The sequence below is a fragment of the Antennarius striatus genome, chromosome 5 (genome assembly GCF_040054535.1).
Source record: "Antennarius striatus isolate MH-2024 chromosome 5, ASM4005453v1, whole genome shotgun sequence".
Classification (NCBI taxonomy): Eukaryota; Metazoa; Chordata; class Actinopteri; order Lophiiformes; family Antennariidae; genus Antennarius; species Antennarius striatus.
In genome coordinates this window covers 19,350,808-19,372,568 of record NC_090780.1, presented here as the reverse complement: position 1 = coordinate 19,372,568, position 21,761 = coordinate 19,350,808, and the positions used below count along the sequence as shown (strand labels likewise).

General features: G+C 40.4%; 3 protein-coding genes across 5 annotated transcripts; all 3 read left to right on the top strand.

Moving 5' to 3' along the window:
* Positions 1–2,039: 2,039 nt before the first annotated feature.
* uqcrc1 (ubiquinol-cytochrome c reductase core protein 1) lies at positions 2,040–7,746 on the top strand. Its single transcript, XM_068315217.1, has 13 exons — positions 2,040–2,157; positions 3,556–3,696; positions 3,835–3,921; positions 4,265–4,394; positions 4,719–4,917; positions 5,064–5,143; positions 5,235–5,350; positions 5,705–5,848; positions 6,331–6,491; positions 6,638–6,723; positions 6,863–6,951; positions 7,086–7,161; positions 7,255–7,746. The coding sequence occupies exons 1-13, from the start codon at positions 2,095–2,097 to the stop codon at positions 7,317–7,319; spliced, it is 1,437 nt and encodes a 478-aa protein (XP_068171318.1). The 5' UTR covers positions 2,040–2,094; the 3' UTR covers positions 7,320–7,746.
* Positions 7,747–12,233: 4,487 nt separating this feature from the next.
* Positions 12,234–14,234, top strand: LOC137595806 (urocortin-3-like). 3 transcript variants are annotated; one of them, XM_068316123.1, is made up of 2 exons: positions 12,234–12,405; positions 12,898–14,234. In XM_068316123.1, exon 2 carries the CDS (start codon positions 12,910–12,912, stop codon positions 13,264–13,266), a length of 357 nt encoding a protein of 118 aa, XP_068172224.1. In that variant the 5' UTR covers positions 12,234–12,405; positions 12,898–12,909; the 3' UTR covers positions 13,267–14,234. The 3 variants fall into 3 exon arrangements, with proteins under 3 accessions (XP_068172224.1, XP_068172222.1, XP_068172223.1); XM_068316121.1 differs by having other exon boundaries at positions 12,234–12,452; positions 12,898–14,233; XM_068316122.1 differs by having other exon boundaries at positions 12,234–12,452; positions 12,895–14,233.
* Positions 14,235–16,270: 2,036 nt separating this feature from the next.
* cidec (cell death inducing DFFA like effector c) lies at positions 16,271–19,629 on the top strand. The gene is made up of 6 exons (XM_068315992.1): positions 16,271–16,372; positions 16,501–16,575; positions 16,660–16,801; positions 17,083–17,232; positions 17,940–18,130; positions 18,870–19,629. The coding sequence occupies exons 2-6, from the start codon at positions 16,523–16,525 to the stop codon at positions 19,051–19,053; spliced, it is 720 nt and encodes a 239-aa protein (XP_068172093.1). The 5' UTR covers positions 16,271–16,372; positions 16,501–16,522; the 3' UTR covers positions 19,054–19,629.
* Positions 19,630–21,761: the final 2,132 nt, after the last annotated feature.

Here is a 21,761-nt window from a genome sequence, read left to right as displayed (position 1 = left end):
TGTCCAGAGGAGAGATAGTGAATATATTGGTAGAAGGATGCTGAGTTTTGAACTGCCAGGCAGGAGGCCTAGAGGAAGACCAAACAGGAGGTTTATGGATGTAGTGAAAGAGGACATGAAGGTAGTTGGTGTGAGAGAAGAGGATGCAGAAGATCGATTCGATGTGGCGACCCCTGAAGGGAAAAGCCGAAAGGAAAAGAAGATTGTAATGGAGATGTCCCCCATATAGATGCCACTTTTAGCAGCAGTAGTGCTGTATATACGAGTCTATCTACCTGTTCAGGGCCTCAATATTAAAAGTTCCTCCCTACCATTTCCTCTGAAGTTCTCCAACTATTCAGCACCAAGACACCACGGCCTCGCCAAGGAGAAAGAAATGGTTCTTAATGAAATGCAGCATCTACTGCAGACAACTCATCCTGAAAACACCGTCTGTGGAGTCCGATCACCTCCTCTTCTTCCTCGTATAGTGTCTGTGCCAATTGAAAGTGTTAGACATGCCAGCCAATGACCCTGGAATCCATTCTTCTGACCTTTGGGACAGAGTCTCATTAACTTTTTATAGAAGAGAAGACCAGAGTTGTTTGAAAATCTGCTCAATATCAGATTAAGTGTGACATGTTACAGAACAGTGGCTACAGGCCCAAAGAACTTTCAAAAGTAAAGCTGTGGAAGATCTTATGCCCCTTCAGTCTGAAAGTCTATGAACGAATTTAATTACCTGTTTCATATTACACTCAACATGATTGCTAAGTTCTATGTCAGACTACAGTTCATTATTATTTTCATTATTTGATGTTAATTTGATTTTATGCAACAGCGCGCGCCTCTCATCTTTTGGACATTCCTTAGACCAGAATATTATCCGTTGATGTAGGTGCTATTTGTTTGATTGAAAGAAGTATTTCTTGTGGAAATATTTTATTATAATTAGGGAGACCACCATCATGTTACAGGAAGTTACACCTTAGAGACAAGATTTACATATTACAAAATAATAGTGGCGGCATAGTGGCGCAGTGGGTAGCGCTGTCAAACACTTACGCATGTGTGCGTGCGTGCTTGGTCTCTGTGTGGCTCCGCGGTGCATTGGTGTCGCACCCGGAGTTCAACCCGCTTCAAGCCCCAATCCGGCTGGGATAAACTCCAGCTCCCTCAACCCACTACAGCGAATAAAAGCTGCTAGACGATGAATGAATGAATGGGAAAAAAAAAACTTGTTACAATATAATAATAGACAAATGGATGCACCATGAGAATGCTGCCCTCTGAGCTCAGCAATGTCTAAGAAATTGAGAACTATAAATACCAGGGTCACCCACAAAGTTGGTCAAAAAGACTTCTATGACATTGTTCGCATTAGTTAAATAAATTCCTGAATTCACCCCTTTATTCTCTCCATATAAAGGGCGCTTTCAAGCTTCAGGTCTGACCCTTCTAACAAATTTCATCAGAATCTGTCAGGTAGATATGTATAATAGAAATGTTGAAAAAGTTCCTATTGTTCAGAGTTAAAGTCTGTTTCTTAATCCATATCCACTCCAACATTTAATGGGTTCTTTCTTAATCTAATCCTAATCGAATCGAATCGAATCGAATCGAATCGAATCGAATCGAATCAATTTAATTTAATTTAATTTAATTTAATTTAATTTAATTTAGTTTAATCTTATCTAATTTAAAACAGGATTGCTGTGGTTTGTGGTTTTTTGATTAATTTATGTTCTTTCCTTTCTCCACCTTCTGGACATAACGCAGTAGCTATGGTGAAGAAAGAAGAGAATCACTTACCCAAGCAACACTTATGTTTTTTGTTTAGTAATTTTAAAATCAAAAAATAATAAAAAAATTTCAGCATTTTGCTTAGTCCCTATTTACTTGTATGCAGTGTTTGTTGTCCAATGAGCGTCAAAATGTGTAGATTTCCAATTTACATTTGATATTTTGGTAACGGTAAAAATGCTCAATTACAGAAAATGAACACTAGATGGCGATGATACCCAGTTTAGCATGGTGCCTCCACACTCCACACGAAGAAGAAGAGAGCCACGTGACCAGCATCGACTCCCTTTAGTCCTGCAACTGCAGTGAGAAATGGCGGCGTCCGTTTGTCGAGTCGGGAGCTCCGTGGGTCGAGCCCTTGTTAAAAACCGAAGTGTAAGTGTAGTTAATGAGTCTAATGAATGGATGCTAAGCAGAACGTTGTGTATATACAAAGAGCTTTATGTAAAATAAGACATCTACGCATGATATCACTTGATAGCTAGCGAAGTCCGCACAAGGAGAAGAAGACGTTTAGCATTTATTTGCTAACCGGGAACGCAAGGTCACCTATCAAACAAGGAAACACCGCTTCTAACAACCAAAGATGCACAAAGATAACTTTATATACGCATGATATACACTGAGTAGGTAATCGTTTTGGTTATGTATGGCCAGTCACAAGGTCAGCAGCTGTATGGTTGGTCGTCATTTGCCCTTACTTGCCCCAGCTAGGACTTTAAGCTAGCAGCGCTAGCCCGGTTCCTTTTTGAAAGACGCCGACAATCCTGTGATTTTGACAATCATCGGTTCGAATGCAGGTCGTTTCCTTCAGCGGGACGACAAGAAGCGTGTATGAGTATGATTCCATTGTCATGTACAAGTTGTTATGCTGCACTATCAAGCATGATCTTTGCGTGTGGGGAGACATTAAGGTATGTTATGACATGGTGCTTCCGTTAATGTGTCGCTGAGATGATAGACTCAGAAGCACTTCAATGGATTTCATGCATTTCACTGCGAAAGGTATGAAGATTTATGTCGATGAAAAGTGGATCCAGATCCACCGCCATGAGGAAACAGATTTATTGACGACTCTACTTGTAATAAACATGTTTCTAAATAATTGAAATAGTTAAAAAGATTTAAATGGTATTGAAGTGGCAGATCTGAAGTAAACAATGCAATCATGGTAGTGAAGATTTACTTTGATATTGCCAAGAAAATATTTTTCAGTTGAGGTTTTACTTGCAGTACCATTGTCATGATGTGTGCTTTATGACTATCACAACCTCATATAGACAAATCATTTATGATAACGCGTGAAACAAGGCTGGAAAAACGTAAAAACCCTTGAATAAACACACACCGTGATCTGTATGCATTTGTTATAATCAGGCACCATCTTAAATTGTATGTGTATATATAATCTGTGTAAAAATGTAAAACTATTAAAAATATAACTTTGAAGTATGCCATGAATGAGATGTTATGATCTAAAAATGGAAATTGCTGACAATTAGTGGCAGTAGTTTGGTGCACAAGGACTTGTCTTGGGGATCGGAGTATATGGAGTGGTAACTGCAGAGGTGGCAGTTCACCCATTGAGCACTGCTGAGGTGTCTTTCAGCAAGGCACTGAACCCCGCAAACTGTTCTTAGGGTGCTGCTTCATGGCTGCTCATTGCTCGACCATCACTTGATAATTTTTCTATTATTTGCATGTCTTGAAGAGAACATCCTTTTTTTCTACAATTTTTAATGTGTGTTCTACTTTTTGTTGGTGTTTCTGTAGCCCATCCTGCTGTCTCTGAGACGTGGACAGGCCTCAGTCAGCTATGCCCAGAGCCTGGCGGGAGCCCCAGAAACTCGTCTCTCTTCCCTGGAAAATGGATTGAGGATTGCATCTGAGGATACCGGACATGCCACATGCACTGTAAGAGCACATTAATAGAGGGTCTGTTTATAAACCATTGTGTTATTGTTCAACAGAATTGTCATTTCATTCTCATCCAGTGATAAATTATTTTTAGTTCAAGCAGATACTTTTAGTTTTAGGTATTTTCTTTCCTAGGTTGGAGTGTGGATTGGTGCTGGCAGTCGCCATGAGAGTGACAAGAACAATGGAGCAAGTTTCCTTCTGGAGCACATGGCTTTCAAGGTAGACATGACTAGATTTAATGTGTTTTCCTCTTAACAACTAAAAGATGTGATTCAGTCTGCATGTATCCTTGAGGTCTAAGAAATAAACTTGAATATAAAACAGGATGGCACAATACTGTAGGAACACATGGAAGAAAGTAATAAACTTAAATTAAAACATTAAATCAAAGAAGGTTTAAGGTATTTGGAATTGGTAGTTATTCATTTACTGTGGTGTAACTAAAAAAACCTATATTTGAACCAAATGTGTTTACACAATTCTCCAATGCCCTTAACCCCTGTGAGGTAAACCATTCCATTACACAATTTCTGCTGTTTATTTCCTCTTAACCCCCCCTCAGGGAACCAAGAAGCATCCTCAGACAGCCCTGGAGGAACAAGTGGAATCTATGGGTGCTCACCTGAGTGCATACACCTCCAGGGAGCATACCGCATACTACATGAAGACCCTGGCCAAAGATGTCCCCAAAGGTAAAATGACCTTTTTACAACCAGTAGAAACTAATGACTCTCCTAAATATCTTAAATTAACATCAGTTTTAAGGAACTGTGTTGTGAAAAAAAGACCCATTTCATATGTATGTACTGTATGTGTATGCACTTATATTATTACAAATACTCACATCTGCATATACCTGTGTTAGTCGGCTGTAATTTATGTATGCAAGTTGCGTTGACAAAGGCATATCCTCCAATGGATTAGTAAAGACAGATCTATCTATGAGATGAATCTAAGTCATTAATATGTTAACATATCTGATAGACAATCTGTACCTGTTCCTGTTGTGTTGCTAGCTGTGGAGTTGCTGTCAGAGGTGGTGCACAGCTGCTCTCTGAATGAGGCAGAGATTGAGCAGCAGAGGCATGTGGTGCTGCGTGAGCTGGAGGAAGTCCAGGGCAACCTCCAGGATGTCTGCCTGGATCTGCTGCATGCCACAGCCTTCCAGGGCACATCTCTGGGACACAGTGTCCTGGGACCCTCCGACAATGCCAGGCAGGAGGAAGTGCATGCTCATACACATTAAAATATTTTAGTTACAATTGCATAATTGTTTTAATGAAACTGATGTCACATTGGTGTAATAACACATCATTATCCGATCCACCGTTTAAGTTATTAATTCAGTCTAACTGTCACAGGACTCTGACTCGCCAGGACCTGGTGGAATACATCAGCAGCCACTACAAAGCTACCCGTATGGTGCTGGCTGCTGCTGGAGGTAGGCCCCATCATACTGAGGAGACACACTGGTTACCTGTTCTACTTTTTCTAGACTGTCTTGGGTTAAATTTGACATGTTGCCTTTGTAGGTGTGAACCACGAGGAGCTGGTCAGTTTGGCCCACACTCACTTCGCTGGCTTGTCTAATGAGTATGAGGGAGATGCTGTCCCCTTGCTGCCACCTTGCAGATTTACAGGCAGTGAGGTGAGTTGTTCTGAGAATATTTTATAGGTGTATTTTTCTTTGTTTTGTCAGCTTTTTATCAACATGATGTCTAATTCTACTGCAGAAGTTTTTTTTCTTATCTCCAACATAAAAACCAGGGTCCATGTTGTGATAGAGCACAATTAAAGCTGTATGGTTCAGTACTGCACCTTTGGGGGTTGTGGCATAGGTTGTGAGAGCATCATCCACTTATCAGAAGTATATAATAAACAAGAGTTTTTGGTGCTGGAGGCAAAGCAGCATTAACTATCCAGTGTATCTCCCACATAACAAATTATTTTCACCCATATGATAAACAATTTTTTGTTCTTGTCTTTTTCTGCCTGTCTTCAGGTCTGTGTGCGTGACGATGATTTACCTCTGGCACACATTGCCATTGCAGTAGAGGGTGCTAGTGTTTCCAGTCCAGACATTGTTCCACTCATGGTAGCCAACTCCATCATCGGCAGCTTTGACCTCACCTATGGTGGTGGAAAGGTTGGTGAAATGTGAAATAAAAATAGCCAATGATGGAAAAGGTGCAACCAGTGTCTTTTAATGTCAGTTTGTATTTGCAGTTTCACTGTTAGCAGAGTTTTGCCCAGTTGTGGTAGTTCAAGACTTGGTAATTACTGAGGGGTAGATTAGCAACCTCAACTGAAAACCTGTGTCAGAGATCTTACACCTGACCCTGGACCTGTCGGGAGGAACAAGACCTGAAATACATAGCAAGCACCTACCGAAATAGGTTTAGTCTTGGAGTTTGTGTTCCTGAAAAGAAAAAGAAGAAATTAAATTGAAATTTTGAAAACAATAGTGAAAAAAGAGATTGTAGTTTATCATATTTTTTTAGTATATAGTGTTGCTTTATTGTTATGCTCTTGTAGCAGGTTAGCCTTACTCCATTACAAGTGTTGGCGTAATAGTGACATGGCCTTCATTGTGACCTTAAGACAATCAGCATCCATTCTGTCCTGTAGAATCTAAGCAGCCCCCTGGCTCGCCGGGCAGCAGAGGAGAACCTGTGCCACAGCTTCCAGGCCTTTCACTCCTCCTACAGTGACACTGGCCTTTTGGGCATCCACTTCGTGACTGACGGGAACAACATTGAAGACATGATGCACTGGTCCCAGAATGCCTGGTCAGTAACTGCTCCAGGACAGGGACACATATGCAGTATTATGTCATCTTTAGTTATTGGACGTGTGTGTGTGTGTGCGCGCGTGCGTGCGCGAGCGAGCGAGTGTGTTTTGTCATCTAATTTCCTCCTCTTTCTGCTCGTGGCAGGATGAACCTGTGTACTACAGTCACAGAGAGCGATGTAACCAGGGGCAAGAATATTCTCAAGGCCAGCCTGTGTGGCCAGCTCAATGGTACATGTCTGTTATTACACACATATGTTGTGTTCATATAAACCACATTATTCTAATCCATTTTTGTATTTCAATTACATTGAGGACCACATAAGATAGTGACTGAAATGAAACTTTTGTTTTCACGTGATTCTTTCAGGAACAACACCAATTTGTGATGACATAGGCAGACACATCCTGAGCTACGGCCGGCGTATTCCTCTGTCAGAGTGGGACGCTCGAATCAATGTGAGTTCACTCAAAGAATTCTGCTCTAGACTGTTTATACAGATGAACATACAGAGATGAATTGTGGAAAGCTGGGCTGCTAAAACTCCGAAGCCTTTGAGTTTGTTCTGACGTACCTCAATCCCTCCTTTCAGGCTGTGACTCCCAAGATGGTGCATGATGTGTGCTCCAAATATTTGTATGACAAGTGTCCTGCTGTGGCAGCTGTCGGTAGGTTTTTTTTTGTTTTATTTTTTGTGGTTTTGGTCCTGGCCTAGTAGAAGTCATTTTCTCTAATCTATTCTTCCTGCATCTGTCCAACAGGTCCCATTGAACAGCTCCCTGACTACAACAGACTGCGCAGTGCCATGTACTGGCTGAGGTTTTAATTTAGAATGTGTTGCTGGAAGCGTTCCATGTTTGATCCTTACCTTTGACCACAAACACCTAAAGACAGATGTTTTTTTCAGAGCAGTCATTTTGAGATGAAATAGCAGATTAAATAGGTCTTATCTCTGATATAACTGATATTAGGTCTTATTCAGCTGGTGTGCTGCTGTTTTACATGGCGGCTCACTAGACATATTCTGATTTAGGGCATGTTATTGCTGCTGTTTCATGTCAGTATGATTACAAGAAATGGGTCTGTCCTCACATTTACTCAACAGCACAGGCATCCATCCAGTATCTTTCTTTTTTCTGGCTGCTTTGTTTAATCCACCCAGTACTCATGTTTAGCTGTAAAGAAGGAATCAAGTCTGTTGAAATGATAAATCTGTTGCCACTTCATTATACACAGCTCATCCTCACCATCGGGTACAAGCGAGAAGAGGGCAGGTGGAAAAAAAAAGAAAACATCCTCTTTTGGACAGGATAGAGCCAGTGCTGAATAAAAGCAAATAAAAATCAAGAGTATATTTATAATTTGTTTTTGTCCTCTATTGTACATAATAGAAGTCCTCATCCTGATTGAAATAAAGAACTGTAAGACACAGATCCTGTGTTTGTCTCACTTTCGTGTTTAGATGGGAATTTTCCACGCCTCAGTAGATTTCTACCAATTTTGTTTCAAATTAATACTGTTAATTGTCTAAATGAGAAAATTTTAGAGGTGTTTAAATTTGTATTCATCCTCATTAATCTTCAGCCGCTTATCTGTAGTTTCTGTGATGGTTGGAATGGTCTATCCACATCTGAAAAGAAGGATTGACAGAATTCAATGAAATTTCAAATAATAGACATTTCTCATTCCCCACTTTTTCTTAATTTTACTTTTTAAGGGACATTCCCATTTTCATTACTTTGTTCAAATGTTTTCTCTAACTTAAGGTACACATGAACTAAGGTCATTTTTATTCTATGATGGGAAATACATGAGGCCCTTGTGTTTAATGAGAGGTTATTGTCTATCCTCAATCAGCAGTCAATGTTTCCTGTTGTAGTTCTGTGTAATCTTAGATGCAAGGATGCACTTCATTTGATTTTTTTTCTTCTATGATCCCTGAAGGGAAATTGAGAGCACACTCTAGTTCAGGGGTATTCAATTAAAAGTCATGGAGGTCTGGTTATAAAAATTTCCTCTTAGTAAAGGGTCCGAACCCAAGTCGAGTTTGTGTCTTATAGCCGGCCCCTATGTCCACATTATCATTTATTATCAATTTTCAATGCAGGATATGTTAAAGTGAGTGCACAGCTCTCTCTTTTACCTCACCATAAATAAAAGTAGAACCAGGCAAATAAATTTCAAGCCTTTATGTTAGATTGAAGAACACACAAACCTCACAATCAAAAATAAAGTGCAAAAACAGCTGAATAATCTTTTTTCTCGTAAATTAAAGACATCCCGGCCCAAAGAACTGAAGGCCTACACTTCAAGTAAAAAAACATTAATATCTTCAGAAAGCATAAATAAAAACTGGCTCTTTCAGGGGAAAAATGTAAACATGAGAGAAAGAGGGATATGGCCTGCCAGTAAATCACTTGTGCATACTTGTACACAAGGTGCGCACAGAGCACACCTTGACAGTTTTGGAAAGCTCCCACTATTTGGCACAGCCTCCCTCTCTTATCCCACCGTGACAAGGTGGTGGAAAAAGAGATGGTGGTGGTCTCTGTCATCTGTGGTGACAGAGACCACCCGCTTCAGATCTATGCCCCTCTTTGTCAGCATGTTATTGCTGCATACATGTCCTCTCCTCTTGTGTGTGTTAGTGGTGTTTACACCCAGCAAAGAGCTCCTTGTCTTTGTGAAGGGACCTGACACACACAAAAGCTGGACATTACCAGTAACATCTGTAGACTCATCAATGGCCGCAGATATGCATGGTGCTCTCTGAAAAGCTGCATCAAGCTGTTGATATTTCTGATTTTCTGGTTGCTGTTGAAGTGTACATCGGGATTTGATTGATTTTTTCACACCTCATCTTTGTTTTCCCTAAGTTAATGTCTCAAAAACAGCGTTTAAGCACTTCTTCACAACTGTCCCATCACTAAAAGTTTTTTTTAATGTTCCCATGTGAAGCACTGCTCCAGATCCTGCTTCAAACGTGGAGAAACCACGTGACTGATGACGTTTGGCACCCAAGCGCTCCATTCAGCAGGTGACACAGTTTTAGTGGTCAATGGGTGATCTGACAGGCTAGTGAAAATGACCAAACAAACACAGGTTTAAGAAAATCCATCATGTAAGCACAATAATAACCTTAATTTGGTTTTATGTTCAGGTGCATCTCAGTTGTATTCTAATTACCGTATATATTGAATTGAATGAGTAGTCTCTGTTTTATGCACGTGAGTCATGTGAGAAAAAGTTTGTGCTAAAGTTATGGGGAACAGTGCGCCTATGGGGGAAGAAAGTGTGTTTACAAATGTATTTTATCGGTGGAGGGTTGCTTATACAGCAAGTTTCAATGCATTGACAATGCATTGAAAATCTGTTGTTGGGATGGGTTTGAATGGCTACAGTGTATCAGATCAGATGCTGTTATATTTGTCAGAGTATTGTCAGAAGTGTACTGTGTTTTTGTATTATTATTGTATATGTACCAAACATAAATGATCTATCATCCGTAATTCTTCAGAGAATTAGCAACTGGACGTTCTTCAAGAATTAGCGGGAAGAATTTCCCTGACAGTCACCTACTGAGTCACATGCTATTTGTTCTTAAAGTACAGTATACAAATAATTTCTACGTGATTAATTAGAATTACAATTGAGCTGTATTGCAAACCTCAGTGTGCAGACCAATCAGATTAATGCCACTTATTACAGTAATTGTGTTGAGATGCTCTGACTGAGTTTCTTGAATCAAGCATCCACATCAGTAGGATGAAAAAACAGGACCTGTTGTGATGAACATGTTGTATCTTGAATCAAAGAGATGACATCATCTTAAGAGTCATATGTGGTCCTGCGTCATGCTTTATGTGAGATTATTATGGTACTGGTATACAACCCCGGATATCTTTATTTGATCTTGATGACATCTGTGTGACCTGTGTTTGTTTATCTGAATTTAACTGAGATGACTCATTGTCTTGAGGGCCCTCGAGGGAACAACTATTGTAAACAGGCTGCTAGTAATATTCATTATTCAGATGAGGATTATTCCTTGATGGGCTGGACCGGAGGTGATTCAGGAAACAAGGTAGACCCTATCTCTTGTGCCTGGCAGCCTTTTACTCTTTGTTGTTCTCCAGAGACCTTTTTGTTATGATTGCTCATCTTTCTACCATTCCCCTCCACTGTGTTCTGTAAATAGAAAGATTACATACCCATACAGTTAGTTCTCTTTATCAATAGTAATAGACGCTGTCCAGCACATGGAAACACAAGATGCCACACAAGAGGTGTAGATAGCTGTGATCGCTGTCACTACTCAAAATCTTATTGAAGTAAATGACATTGAAAGAGCCCATAATGATTATTGGATAACGCTGCTTCCAAGCCACAGAACAAATTTGCAGTCCCTTTTACTCTATTTCAGTAATCAAGGAACACGTAAAAACAATTTAAAAACAAACAAACAATTGCTTCCCTAAACTCTAACTGATGCCACCACATTTAGTTGGGTTGCTCTCTGTATAATTTCCTCACTATTGCAGTGACTTACTAACTTAAGCCCTTTGCTCCTCTAGGGTGCAAAGGCCGTTGACAAACGCTCTCCATTTCACTCAGTTTGTAGCTGTCCTTTCAAAGTCTCCCAAGATTGAGCCCACTCTCTGCCATTTCTGCTTCAACACTTCTTCTCCAACTGTTCCTGGGGCAACCTCAACTCCTTTTCTCTCGGGGGTTCCATTTCAGAGGGCAATGTTTGTTGCAGGTTTTCTGAGGGTATGGCTGATCCAACTTCACTTTCTCTTTCGGATTTGTATGCCAATGGGATCCTGGTTTGTTCTTTTCCACAGGTCCCATTGGTTACTTTGTCTTTCCACCAGATGTGAAGGATTCTTCTTAGGCACGGGTTGATAAAAGTTAGCATCCTTTGCGTTGTGAGTTTAATGGTATTCCATATCTCTGATCCAAACAGCATCACCTGTTTCATTCATTCATTCATTCATTCATTCATTCATTCATTCATTCATTCATTCATTCATTCATTCATTCATTCATTCATTTTCATGTACCGCCACTGTATCCGCCGTAGCGGGTCACAGGGACCTGTTTCACATTAGAGTTAAAGATATGCAATCTGGTGTTGATGGAGATGTTCTTTGAGCTCCAGATCTTTCTGAGCATGTTAAACACCACTTTAACCTTGTTAATTCTGCTGCCTATGTCAGCATCGGTACCTCCGGTTGTGTCCACCACATTGCCTAGGTAGGTAAAGCTTCTACCTCTTCTAGGGCAGTGTTGTTAATACAGATATGGTGGTTGGTTTTGGTGTGGATCTTGATCACTATTGCAGTAATGAGGAAGAATGTGGACCTGCTCGTTCATGAAGAACTGCCCTTGCCTTTGCTGTTTTGGTCTGGAATGGTCTAAGTTAGCCACAACTATTTCCCCTTTGCTGACGGTCTCATCAATGTCTCGTTAGTCATGGAACTACTCTGGTCACACAGTCTGCATGGGTGATTGAAACAGCACTCCTAATACATTGTTAGCAAATAGTTCTTCACTTTTTGTGGTTATTAGTCCTGTTTTGCCTGCAGACTAGAGCAACCATCCAATTCAAAGGCAAACTATTGTGATTACCATGGTGTTATTTTTAGAATGAGGAGGACGGCAATGAGCGTAGAGGAAATGAGATGAAATGAGGGGAGGGTGATGGGGAATAGAGATGCAAGAGACAGAGAGGGGAGGACTGACGTGGATGAAGACGAAGTCTTGTAAGAGGAGGCACAAGTCCAGTTCAACATTTAACTGCATGCTGCAAAGGTCGCTCCTCTGGTAGCTGCGTGGGATACGGTTGATACGCCATCACAGGATATTTAAGCGTCAAAGACGAGAGATTTGAAGCCTGCTGTCAGCCAGAGGTAGTGTGCCTTTTGTCAAGTTACCAACTACTTGCAGTGGTGACAGAGTAAGTATGACTGGGGTGTTTATGGCACTTGATTATTGTCCAGGGTTTTCAGACAGGTGTTAGACAACATTGTTTGATTATTTTGATTATTTCTAGGAAGAGTTGGCAAAATCTTGTAGATAATTATGTGTAGAAAAAGTTTCTAAAATATCTTTTGCATTGGCAGGAGCTCCTTAAATGTAAATTATACTTGAATGCTCCAGGTGATTGATATTACATTCAATGTACAAAATGATTTGATTTTAATTTCACTGCTGCAATGAACCATATATTTTCTCTGTCTCGTATTTTTCATTAATTCATGACAACAGAGGGACTGAATGACTGATTATGGTTTCTTCTGTCCTATTATTGCAAAGAAAAAAATTGCGGATGCATTCCGAGATGACCATTCCCATTTAGATAATTTAAACCCATTGGGTAATGTGTATTTCTCTCCCAGCAGACACTCACCACCATGAGAAGTGTGCGTTTGTGTTTCTTCCTGGCTCTGCTGCTGCCTTGGTGTGTCCAGAGCCAGAGGTCCAGTCCTGCCCTGGCTAAACTTGATGAAGAAGCACAAAGAAACGTAATGGTTATCGACATACTAAAGCGAACTGGTGCGTTGAACTCGTTACTCAAATCGGAGTATCACACTGTCCTACGGCGAGCGCAGGTGCCAAAAAGAGGCCAGCATGGATCCCGTTTCGCCCTGTCCCTCGATGTTCCCACCAGCATCCTCAGTGTCCTCATAGACCTGGCAAAGAACCAGGACATGAGGACCAAAGCAGCAGCCAATGCAGAACTGATGGCACGAATAGGCAAGAGGAAATAGGAGTCAAGACCCCTGGGGGCCCTCAGGGCTCCAATGGACAAAAGCTCAAAGAGGGGTTCTCCTCTTACATTGTAGCACTTGCACCTGCTTAGGAATAATGTTAATTCAGATGAAAACAACCATTGTGTTCATCATCTGTCCCTTAGAGTTTAGAAATGCTTTATTTTTACAGCTGTTTCAAATGATTACACTCAAACTCTTCAATTCAATGGAGTAACAAATGTAATTACACAGAATAACGTAAAACAGAAATGCAAAATTGCAAATTGATCTTTTGTCTGGAAGGTTCTTCATCCATGGGTCAGAAACTGTGATAAGGTTCTGAAATCTGTGTCCTGTATCTGCATGTCTATTATTGAAGTCAAAGAAAATGTTCAATTAAATCCAATAAGATACTCGTGTTTCTCCAAGTGTAATTAATTTCATTCTGCAGTATTATGAAGCTTAGTGATGATACAAGATTTCAAGCATCAGCAACCCATAAAGCACAAATGAATGCGTCTGAGTAGAAGAAGCCTGCGTCACCAAAGCAAGGTTTGATGTGTGATAACAGGACAATAACATAGGCAGGATATTGACCCCTGAAAAGAAAAGGAGACCCTTTCAGTACACAAACACATAGGCAGATCGTTGATATGGTTGATAAAAGGCCATAACTAGTTAGAGTCTGATGCATTATCTCCTCTACATTAGACTAACATCTGACGTATGATTCATCTGCTCTCCTGCAATGAGCATGAAATGTGAGGCAGCAGAGTAAAATAAACTGCTAATCCGATTTGCGTATGTGTTTGTTCTGTTTTACGACAATCATGACGCGAAATGCACTACAAGCTGCAGAAACTTCAGTTCTGTCACAGTTTAAAGGCAATAAGGCTGATAATTAAGATTAATCATGAGTCACAAATGCTCTCCAGCTGTTCAGATATTAGTATTTTTTTGTTAACTAGCTAGCATATGTTCATAAAGATGCCAACATTGTCAGGAAAATATTGTAACAATTATGTTTTGCGGCTGAACAGTTTCCTTTGTATGGCAATCACAGAATCACGCAAACTAAACACAGGAATTCATGCTACATATTCAAAATCCACTTGTAAGGCCTTGTCTTCCCCTTGTTTCCCACAATGCAGCTGTGGACCTCTGGAAAGAGAAGTACGTATCACAGTTATCACAAAAACATGTAACTGGAGGCTAATCTGTTTTATGTAACAGCGCAGTGACAAACCACAGTCTTTATTTAGCCTTCTGTTTGGGTTTGAAGTAGTTTCACATATTCTCCTTGACAACTGCATTCCAGCCTGAGATGCCACTGAAAATGCAAATTTGCATTAAAAAAAAAAACAGGAAAACTTGTTTCCGAGTTATTTCCAATGTTTTATTCAAATTCTATAAAAAATTTTTTATTCAACTATATGTTTGGACTCTACTATATTACATTTTTTCACAATTTAAATGACTCAATTTCTCTAACAGCTAGTGTTTAAAGAAACACAATGGGATTTAATTTGTCATCAATTTCATAACCTTACTAATAGTTCCAGTGTTTTAGTAATTCTAAAACAGTTTTTCTCACCTGTTGGGTCCAAACTGCAGTTGGTCGTGTCCCCACATGGTGGCGTCATTGTTACTCTATGAAATTAAACTTGGTCATTTTATTCTATTTATTAAAGGCATATTTATCACTTAGAATGTAAACGATGCACACGTTTTCGTCTGATAGTATTTTATTTAGATGAGAGACGATGAAAACGGAAGAAGAACAAGGAGCCAAAATGTCTGACTTGTGACGAAGGTGTTAAAGATGGAGCTGAAGTGAAGGCGAGTTTACAGCAGAGACACAGGGAGAAGTCAGTCCAAACGCTTTGCTGCTCAACATTTGGTTACACTGGACGGTTTTTTTAACATCCTTTGATCAGGTGGTGTTCACTTTTAGTGGGAAACATAATGTTCTTGTAATTGTGGATGTAACAGGGTTTGTGGGCCCACTGTTCTGTGTGTTTCCTGTTTCCTGTAGAAATCCTCCTCATTGGTTGAATTTGTTCCGTTATGTTTGAACTTCCTGTCTGATTTTTAAATTAACATGTAGCAAGAAAGAACCCATTATATGTTTTTTAAGGGGTAGAAACATAATGCCTTTATAAACATTTGTCATATTTAGGTGTTTTTTCCCAATTATGCATAAAATGCTTCACATATTTCCATAAAATAAAGAGGAAACATGGAACATTTGAAATGGAAGCAATGGATTTTGGAGTAAATCTGGATTTTTGCACTGTTTTTAACATGGTGAGAATCCAGAGAGTGACTATTATTTCAGGAGACATATACTTGTTAAACCATTCAAGGAACATCAATGAAAACGTTAATATAAGTTTAGGTGGTTTTGACTAAATAAGCTTTTTGGCTCTTGTACATCATAATAATTGCATCTCTACCTCATCTTGTAAAAACTGCATATCTAAAATTCTACCTGGGCAAGGCCTCTGTCACATTAAATTCACTTAAATACCCAAGTTTTAAATGCTATGCGCTTAGGCAATATCACTACCTCTACCTTCTGTTGTGTAAAACGTGGTGATAACACTCAGCCGTCTGGATCCTGCTTGTCTGCATGTGCTGACGCACCAATGTGTGGGAGGACATATGGTGAACATTGATTGATGACCTCATTTAGGGACTGTACTGTACATATATTTCATACTTTAAATACTAAAAAATTAAATGCCCGCATTTAATCTAATGGGAATTTGAAATTTTAACAACAGCAAAACAGATTTATTTTTGCATTATCCAAAAGGGGAAAACATAACAAATGTGATATCCATAAGTTGTAATGTGACACCTGAACTCTGAGTTCAACTCATGATTGTCTGTACGAAACAAACTTGGATCTTGGACTTTCTGAGTGGAAGGTCAGTGTGAGTGTCGGTGAAGAATTGCACAATCAGGTTTCCAACTTGCACCAGTCATCAGCACAAAGTTCACTGATCACGTGGTGCAAGAAGCAGCAACACAGACAGTGGGTGTACATTATCAAAGTTGTTTGGTGGTGAAAACAGTAACAGCGACTTCAAGAGTGCAACAGCCACAAAATCTACAAACGGTCAGTACAACAGCCGATATCAATATCCAAGAGTTTGTTTATTGGTGGATTTATTCAAATATAAGAAGTTAGAGAAACCTGTGATATAACTCCTTGCTACTGATGGAGTCTTAAATGCTTTCTTCCAGCTGCTGGTGGAGGTGCTCTCAAATGGATTACGCTCTGAAGTCACTCAACCTCCTGACGCCGGCCTCCCTCTCCAAGTAAGAGTTCCGCCGTGTGAGTCAGATTCTGGTCCTCCACGCTGCCACTCGACAACCAATGTCCTGCGTCATGTCATCTTTCAGATGCGTAACAGCCAGTGCGTCCATGACCCAGCAGCTTCTGTCCGGTCGAGCTCCTCGACCGAGGCCCTTCAGAGTCACAAACGCTGACCGCAGTGTGAAGAAGGGTATCATGGCAGACGCACTTGGTGACTTGATTAACAAGGTAAGAGGAGGATGTGAAGAGGAATTGTGGCACAGCTGAGGGTGGATAAAAATCAGACTGTGACATCAAGACTAAAGTGATTAAAGTGACCACAGACAGACAAGCCTCTGTCTCACTTCTTCCTTCACCATCTGTGAGGATTGCGCATATTTTTATGCTCACGCTGGCAAAAGTTAATGAGAATGAGGTGTATCTGAGTGTGATAATGTTCCATCTAGGTGAAATGGAGCATATCTAAGTCATTTCCTGATCAGTAATGTTGGGTGTATGTGCACTCTCAGGTCAGCGACTCATTGAGTGTGCCGTGTGTCAGCGCCCTGGTGCTGGATGAAGATGGCACAGTGGTGGATGTGGAGGAATTCTTCCAGACGCTGCCTGAAAATACTGTCTTCATGGTCCTGGAAAAGGGTCAGAAGTGGACCCCTCATCCGGTATGACATTGTCTGACCCTTCACAAATCAACCACTAGGTGACAGTGTTGATCTTAAACTCCCTTTGTCAAAATACACAGCCTGGTCAGCGTCCTAGATTCAGAAATTATTCTGCCAGTGATTCTTTGATGTAACGATGGAGCAGACAGGAAAATATCTCCTTCTTTAATGCAGCGGCCATGAATATGGATGCAACAAGAGTCTGAAAATGGGAATAATCTGCTGACTATTCATTGAATTTTAATCGGCAAATATTTGATCCTTCACCCTGAGAAGAGGAATAATGTGTCAGTTATTGTTCACCGGTAGAAAGCAGGGTGAACACCAGAGATTAGTTTCTTCTGTCTTCATTTGTAGAGAAAAATCAAAGGATCTACATTGAATTTTAATCAGAGACAGTTGCCATCACAGTAGAATGGTGTCAAGCAGCACACAATTAATTTCTATAGAAATTGATGCATCCAGAGATTTTGTATAAACTCACCCACCACTAAATATTTACTTTCGTGACCTCAGAATGACCTTTCTTCATTGTCATTCTCCTCACACATCCTCTTGGGCAGGAGCACCATCAGTCTGTTACTCAGCTGTCTCCTGGTGGAGCTGGGTGATCTCATTTGGCCCAGTTTGGCTGCTGCAGTTGCACCAGTGAAATGGTTCTACACCCTTTTGGTCCAACTTATGTTTGTCATCCGGTTGCCTCGCAGATTAGCCCCTCCAGAGACGAACTTAGTGTGTGCATGGCGCAGCAGCGGACAGATGTGGCCAAGCTGACTTTAGACCTCTACAAGAACAACCCTGAGGATTTCATTGGCTGCCTGAATGTGAAAGCAACCCTGTATGGTGTTTACTCTGTGTCCTATGACCTGCGCTGTTACGCTGCCAAAAGGATGCTGAAGTAAGAGCCTGAAAAACACCTGAAAGCTTCTGATATTAGAACCGTTGCATAATATTTTACATCATGTCAGAGCATTTTTATGGTGACTGTGAGACACTGTTTATATTCTTTTTAATAGACTAAACCATTCAGATATCAAATTCAGGCATCTGAATGACATTTTACTCAATAAATTACCAAGCAGATCATCACCTCTGTAATACATTCACCCACCAATTAGGTTATTGATTTTCCTACTCTAACACCAGTTACATAAGTCTGCACACAATCCCTGACAAAATATAAATTCATATTTTTTGTCTGTTTACCTGTGTTTAAATGCTCCAAATTGAGAAAAAAACAAAGATAGATTTATTGAGATTAGTTTTGGAAGGCGTTATGTCATCGCTGCTGAGATCTGCCGGTTTTCAGCTTTGGCACAGAGCTTCTGTGAGAGGATTAAATTTTGTAGACTTTTCAGATATGGGGTTTCGGCACTCGCGGTGCATCAGGCCATTGTCCTGCTAGTTTTATGAGATGCGCTGGATTTGAGAAGGTTTCTGTTGTAAATATTCCGTTACTCATTTTCTCCTCAGCTGATGTTGGTCTATCACTTTTGTCCACTTCATCTTAAGAGGGTTAAGCCAGACTTGACACGTAATATTCTAATTCATATTAATACCCTATTGTCCTCACGGTTCCTCTCATACTTCCTTATTATTTGTGACTGACTACCACATCTCTGTGCTTTGCTTCCAAGGGAGGCTCTGCGATGGACCATTTTCTCCATGCAGGCCACAGGACACATCCTGCTGGGCTCCTCCTGCTACATTGAGCATCTGCTGGAGGAAGAGGAGCAAGTGGAGAAGAGCCTGATGCTTCCACAGGAAAGCCGGGTCAGGCAGCTACAAAACATGCTGCTGGGAAAGATATCGTACTCATAAGGGACTAGATCACATTTACACTTAGATTTAGGATATAATAATCCAGATGTCAGATTCCTGTGCAGTTGATAGACATGTTACAGGGTTTCTTGTCACAGTCCTTTTCTCTGTTACATGATCCGAAATACCAAAGCCACACAAGCACTTTGACTCACTTGTCATGGTTGGGTAGACTTCCATCCTTTCTGGTCCATTGTACCAGTTTAAACCAGTTAAATTTCATGCAGAACACTTGAAATAGTACTAGCCTTAGTTCTGGGAGTCAACAGCGTCTCCTGGACGTCTGATCAGCTCGGCACCACAGAGGAAGAAAGGTTGGATAGTTATGAGGAATAAAATCTCAGCGAGCAACAGACGTATTGATGGAATGCAGCTTCTTTGCCATTCTTGGGTTCAAATGAAGTGACTTGACGCCGAGCGGTTTAATTAAAATCCAGTCTGTCAGAATTCATATCGGTAATTTTTATTTTTTTAAATTTTTTACTCTAGCTCTGATTAGTTGACCTACCCACTGTGTAACATTTTCCTCTGGTGATTAATAAATAAAACAAATATTTAACTTTCCCGTTTCAGAAAGTCCTTTTAAGTCTATGTTCAATAGTTCAACAAACTACAAGTGGTTTGAGATGTGCAGTGTTGGCCATTATTACATATGTGTGTGTGTGTGTGGGTTCTCGGTTAATTGGCAACAGGTCCAGCTGTCTCCCCCACACTTCCTTAATTGCCCCCTGGCCTGCGCTGTCAAGTAATCTGCAATAGAAAACCAGAGGAAAAGAATGAAGGAAGATCAAGCAGCTGCTTGGGAGCGGGGACGGAAGCAAACCATTACACTGTGAAGAGAGACGAGGCTTCAGCTGGTGGCAGATGTACTACTTTTACCATCTTCTCTGGAAGGAAGCAGCAAACATATGCAGACAGATTTGATCCAAATTGGTCGTCTGATAGCTCCTGAAGGATGCTAGAGCCAGTAGGTCAGCAGTAGGATTGTTTCATCTAACGGCTTCTTCTCCTATTCCTCCTGATTTTATGTTTGACCAAAAGGAGAAGAGACCGCGGTTAGAGGTAGTCGTCCTTATCGCGCTGGAATATAATGTAAGGAAGGGTATGTATAAAATAACAATATCCCCAAGATGATCAATACATTGTACTACTACTGCTTCTTCTTCGTCCTCTCCTTCTATACAGTGATAGCTACTGTTCTGTCTATAAACATTTGTTGGGCATAACTAAAAAAATGTAAATTTTCGTGATACTGTATGTTTCAGCAAAAATATAAAAATGGATTATTTTCGCATTTTTAACATCCATTTTACTAATTTGGATGAAATATATATATTTTACTGTTGAATGCCTCAGAATTTTAAAAACAGCAAATTGTGAATACGTCACTCTAGTGATGTCTTTTGCCTTGTAAAAAAAACCCCCTTTATTTCCATGGCAACAACTCATACCTATTCAGCACATCTTATAAACTGCATTTTCCATGACAAATTGTACATGCATATCAGGAAGGATGTGAATTGTCTTATTTTCAAAATTTTGATATTTATGCCTGACTTATTAACAAAGAGTTTTCATGTAAGTCCAGGGAGGAAATACCGTCTCTATGTGGCCCTCGTGTCAATCTATATTTACGTGAACCATAAACACCCCAAACAATAATTTTCCTTTGGCATTTCATCAGTTACATCTAATAAAAGGACAAATTCTCATAACACACACACATGCAAACATCAATAAAAATGAAGACAGGTCATTGTGACATTTCTTTGTCTGCAATGGAATGAGTCATGAGGTTCCTGCTGCCCATCTTGTGTTTTCACCGCAATCGTGGTGGTTCACAGTACCGGTGATCCTAAATGGCATTTCCTAGTGTAATGAATTTTAGTCAGAAACCGGTATCAGTCTAAACTGGCAACAAGCCAACGTGTACAAACGAGTCTACTTAAAATGTTTTCTAATAATGTCAGAACCTCCATGGCATTAAAAAGACACCATGAGGTTCAAATCCACTGTCATTAATTATTACTTTCTGATCATCAATTGTTTTCTTCAGTTAGCAAGAGGTCACGTCAAGATGTATGCTGTCATACGCCATTCTGTGTTGGCGTGGTGGTGCCAGGAAAAGTGACACTGACCACCTGGATGGACTCATCCGGAGGGCTGGTTCTGTGATTGGTCAGAGCCTGGACTGTCTGGAAGTTCAGAGGGAACACCAGCCACCCCAGCAGAGGAGCACCTTCAGCAGCACTGCTGTCACTGAGCTCCTCCACAGAGAGACTCAGACCTCCTGTGACCCGTGCCATCAGGGGGGGTACAATGATTCTCGGGGGGAGAAGGGCGACGATACTCTGGTGTACGTGTCAAACACCTGTGATGGATGATGATGATGATGATGATGATGATGATGATGATGATGATGATGATGATGATGATGATGATGGTGGTGGTGATGGTGATGGATGTGCCTTACCCACACTCTCAGTTTACATTCTGGTTTTTATACTTTCTGCTTCTGCTGCTTTTCCTGGTACTTTCATATCAAATATAAATTATATGTCTACTTAGTCTTGTCCCTAAAGTGCAATCGTTTTTGCTGTGTTTTTCTTTGGTCTGTTGTTATTGTGCAACTGTTGTATGCACTTATTTATTTATTGTAAGCAGATGATAACGGAATTTCCCTTGAATCAATGAAGTATTTAAAATAT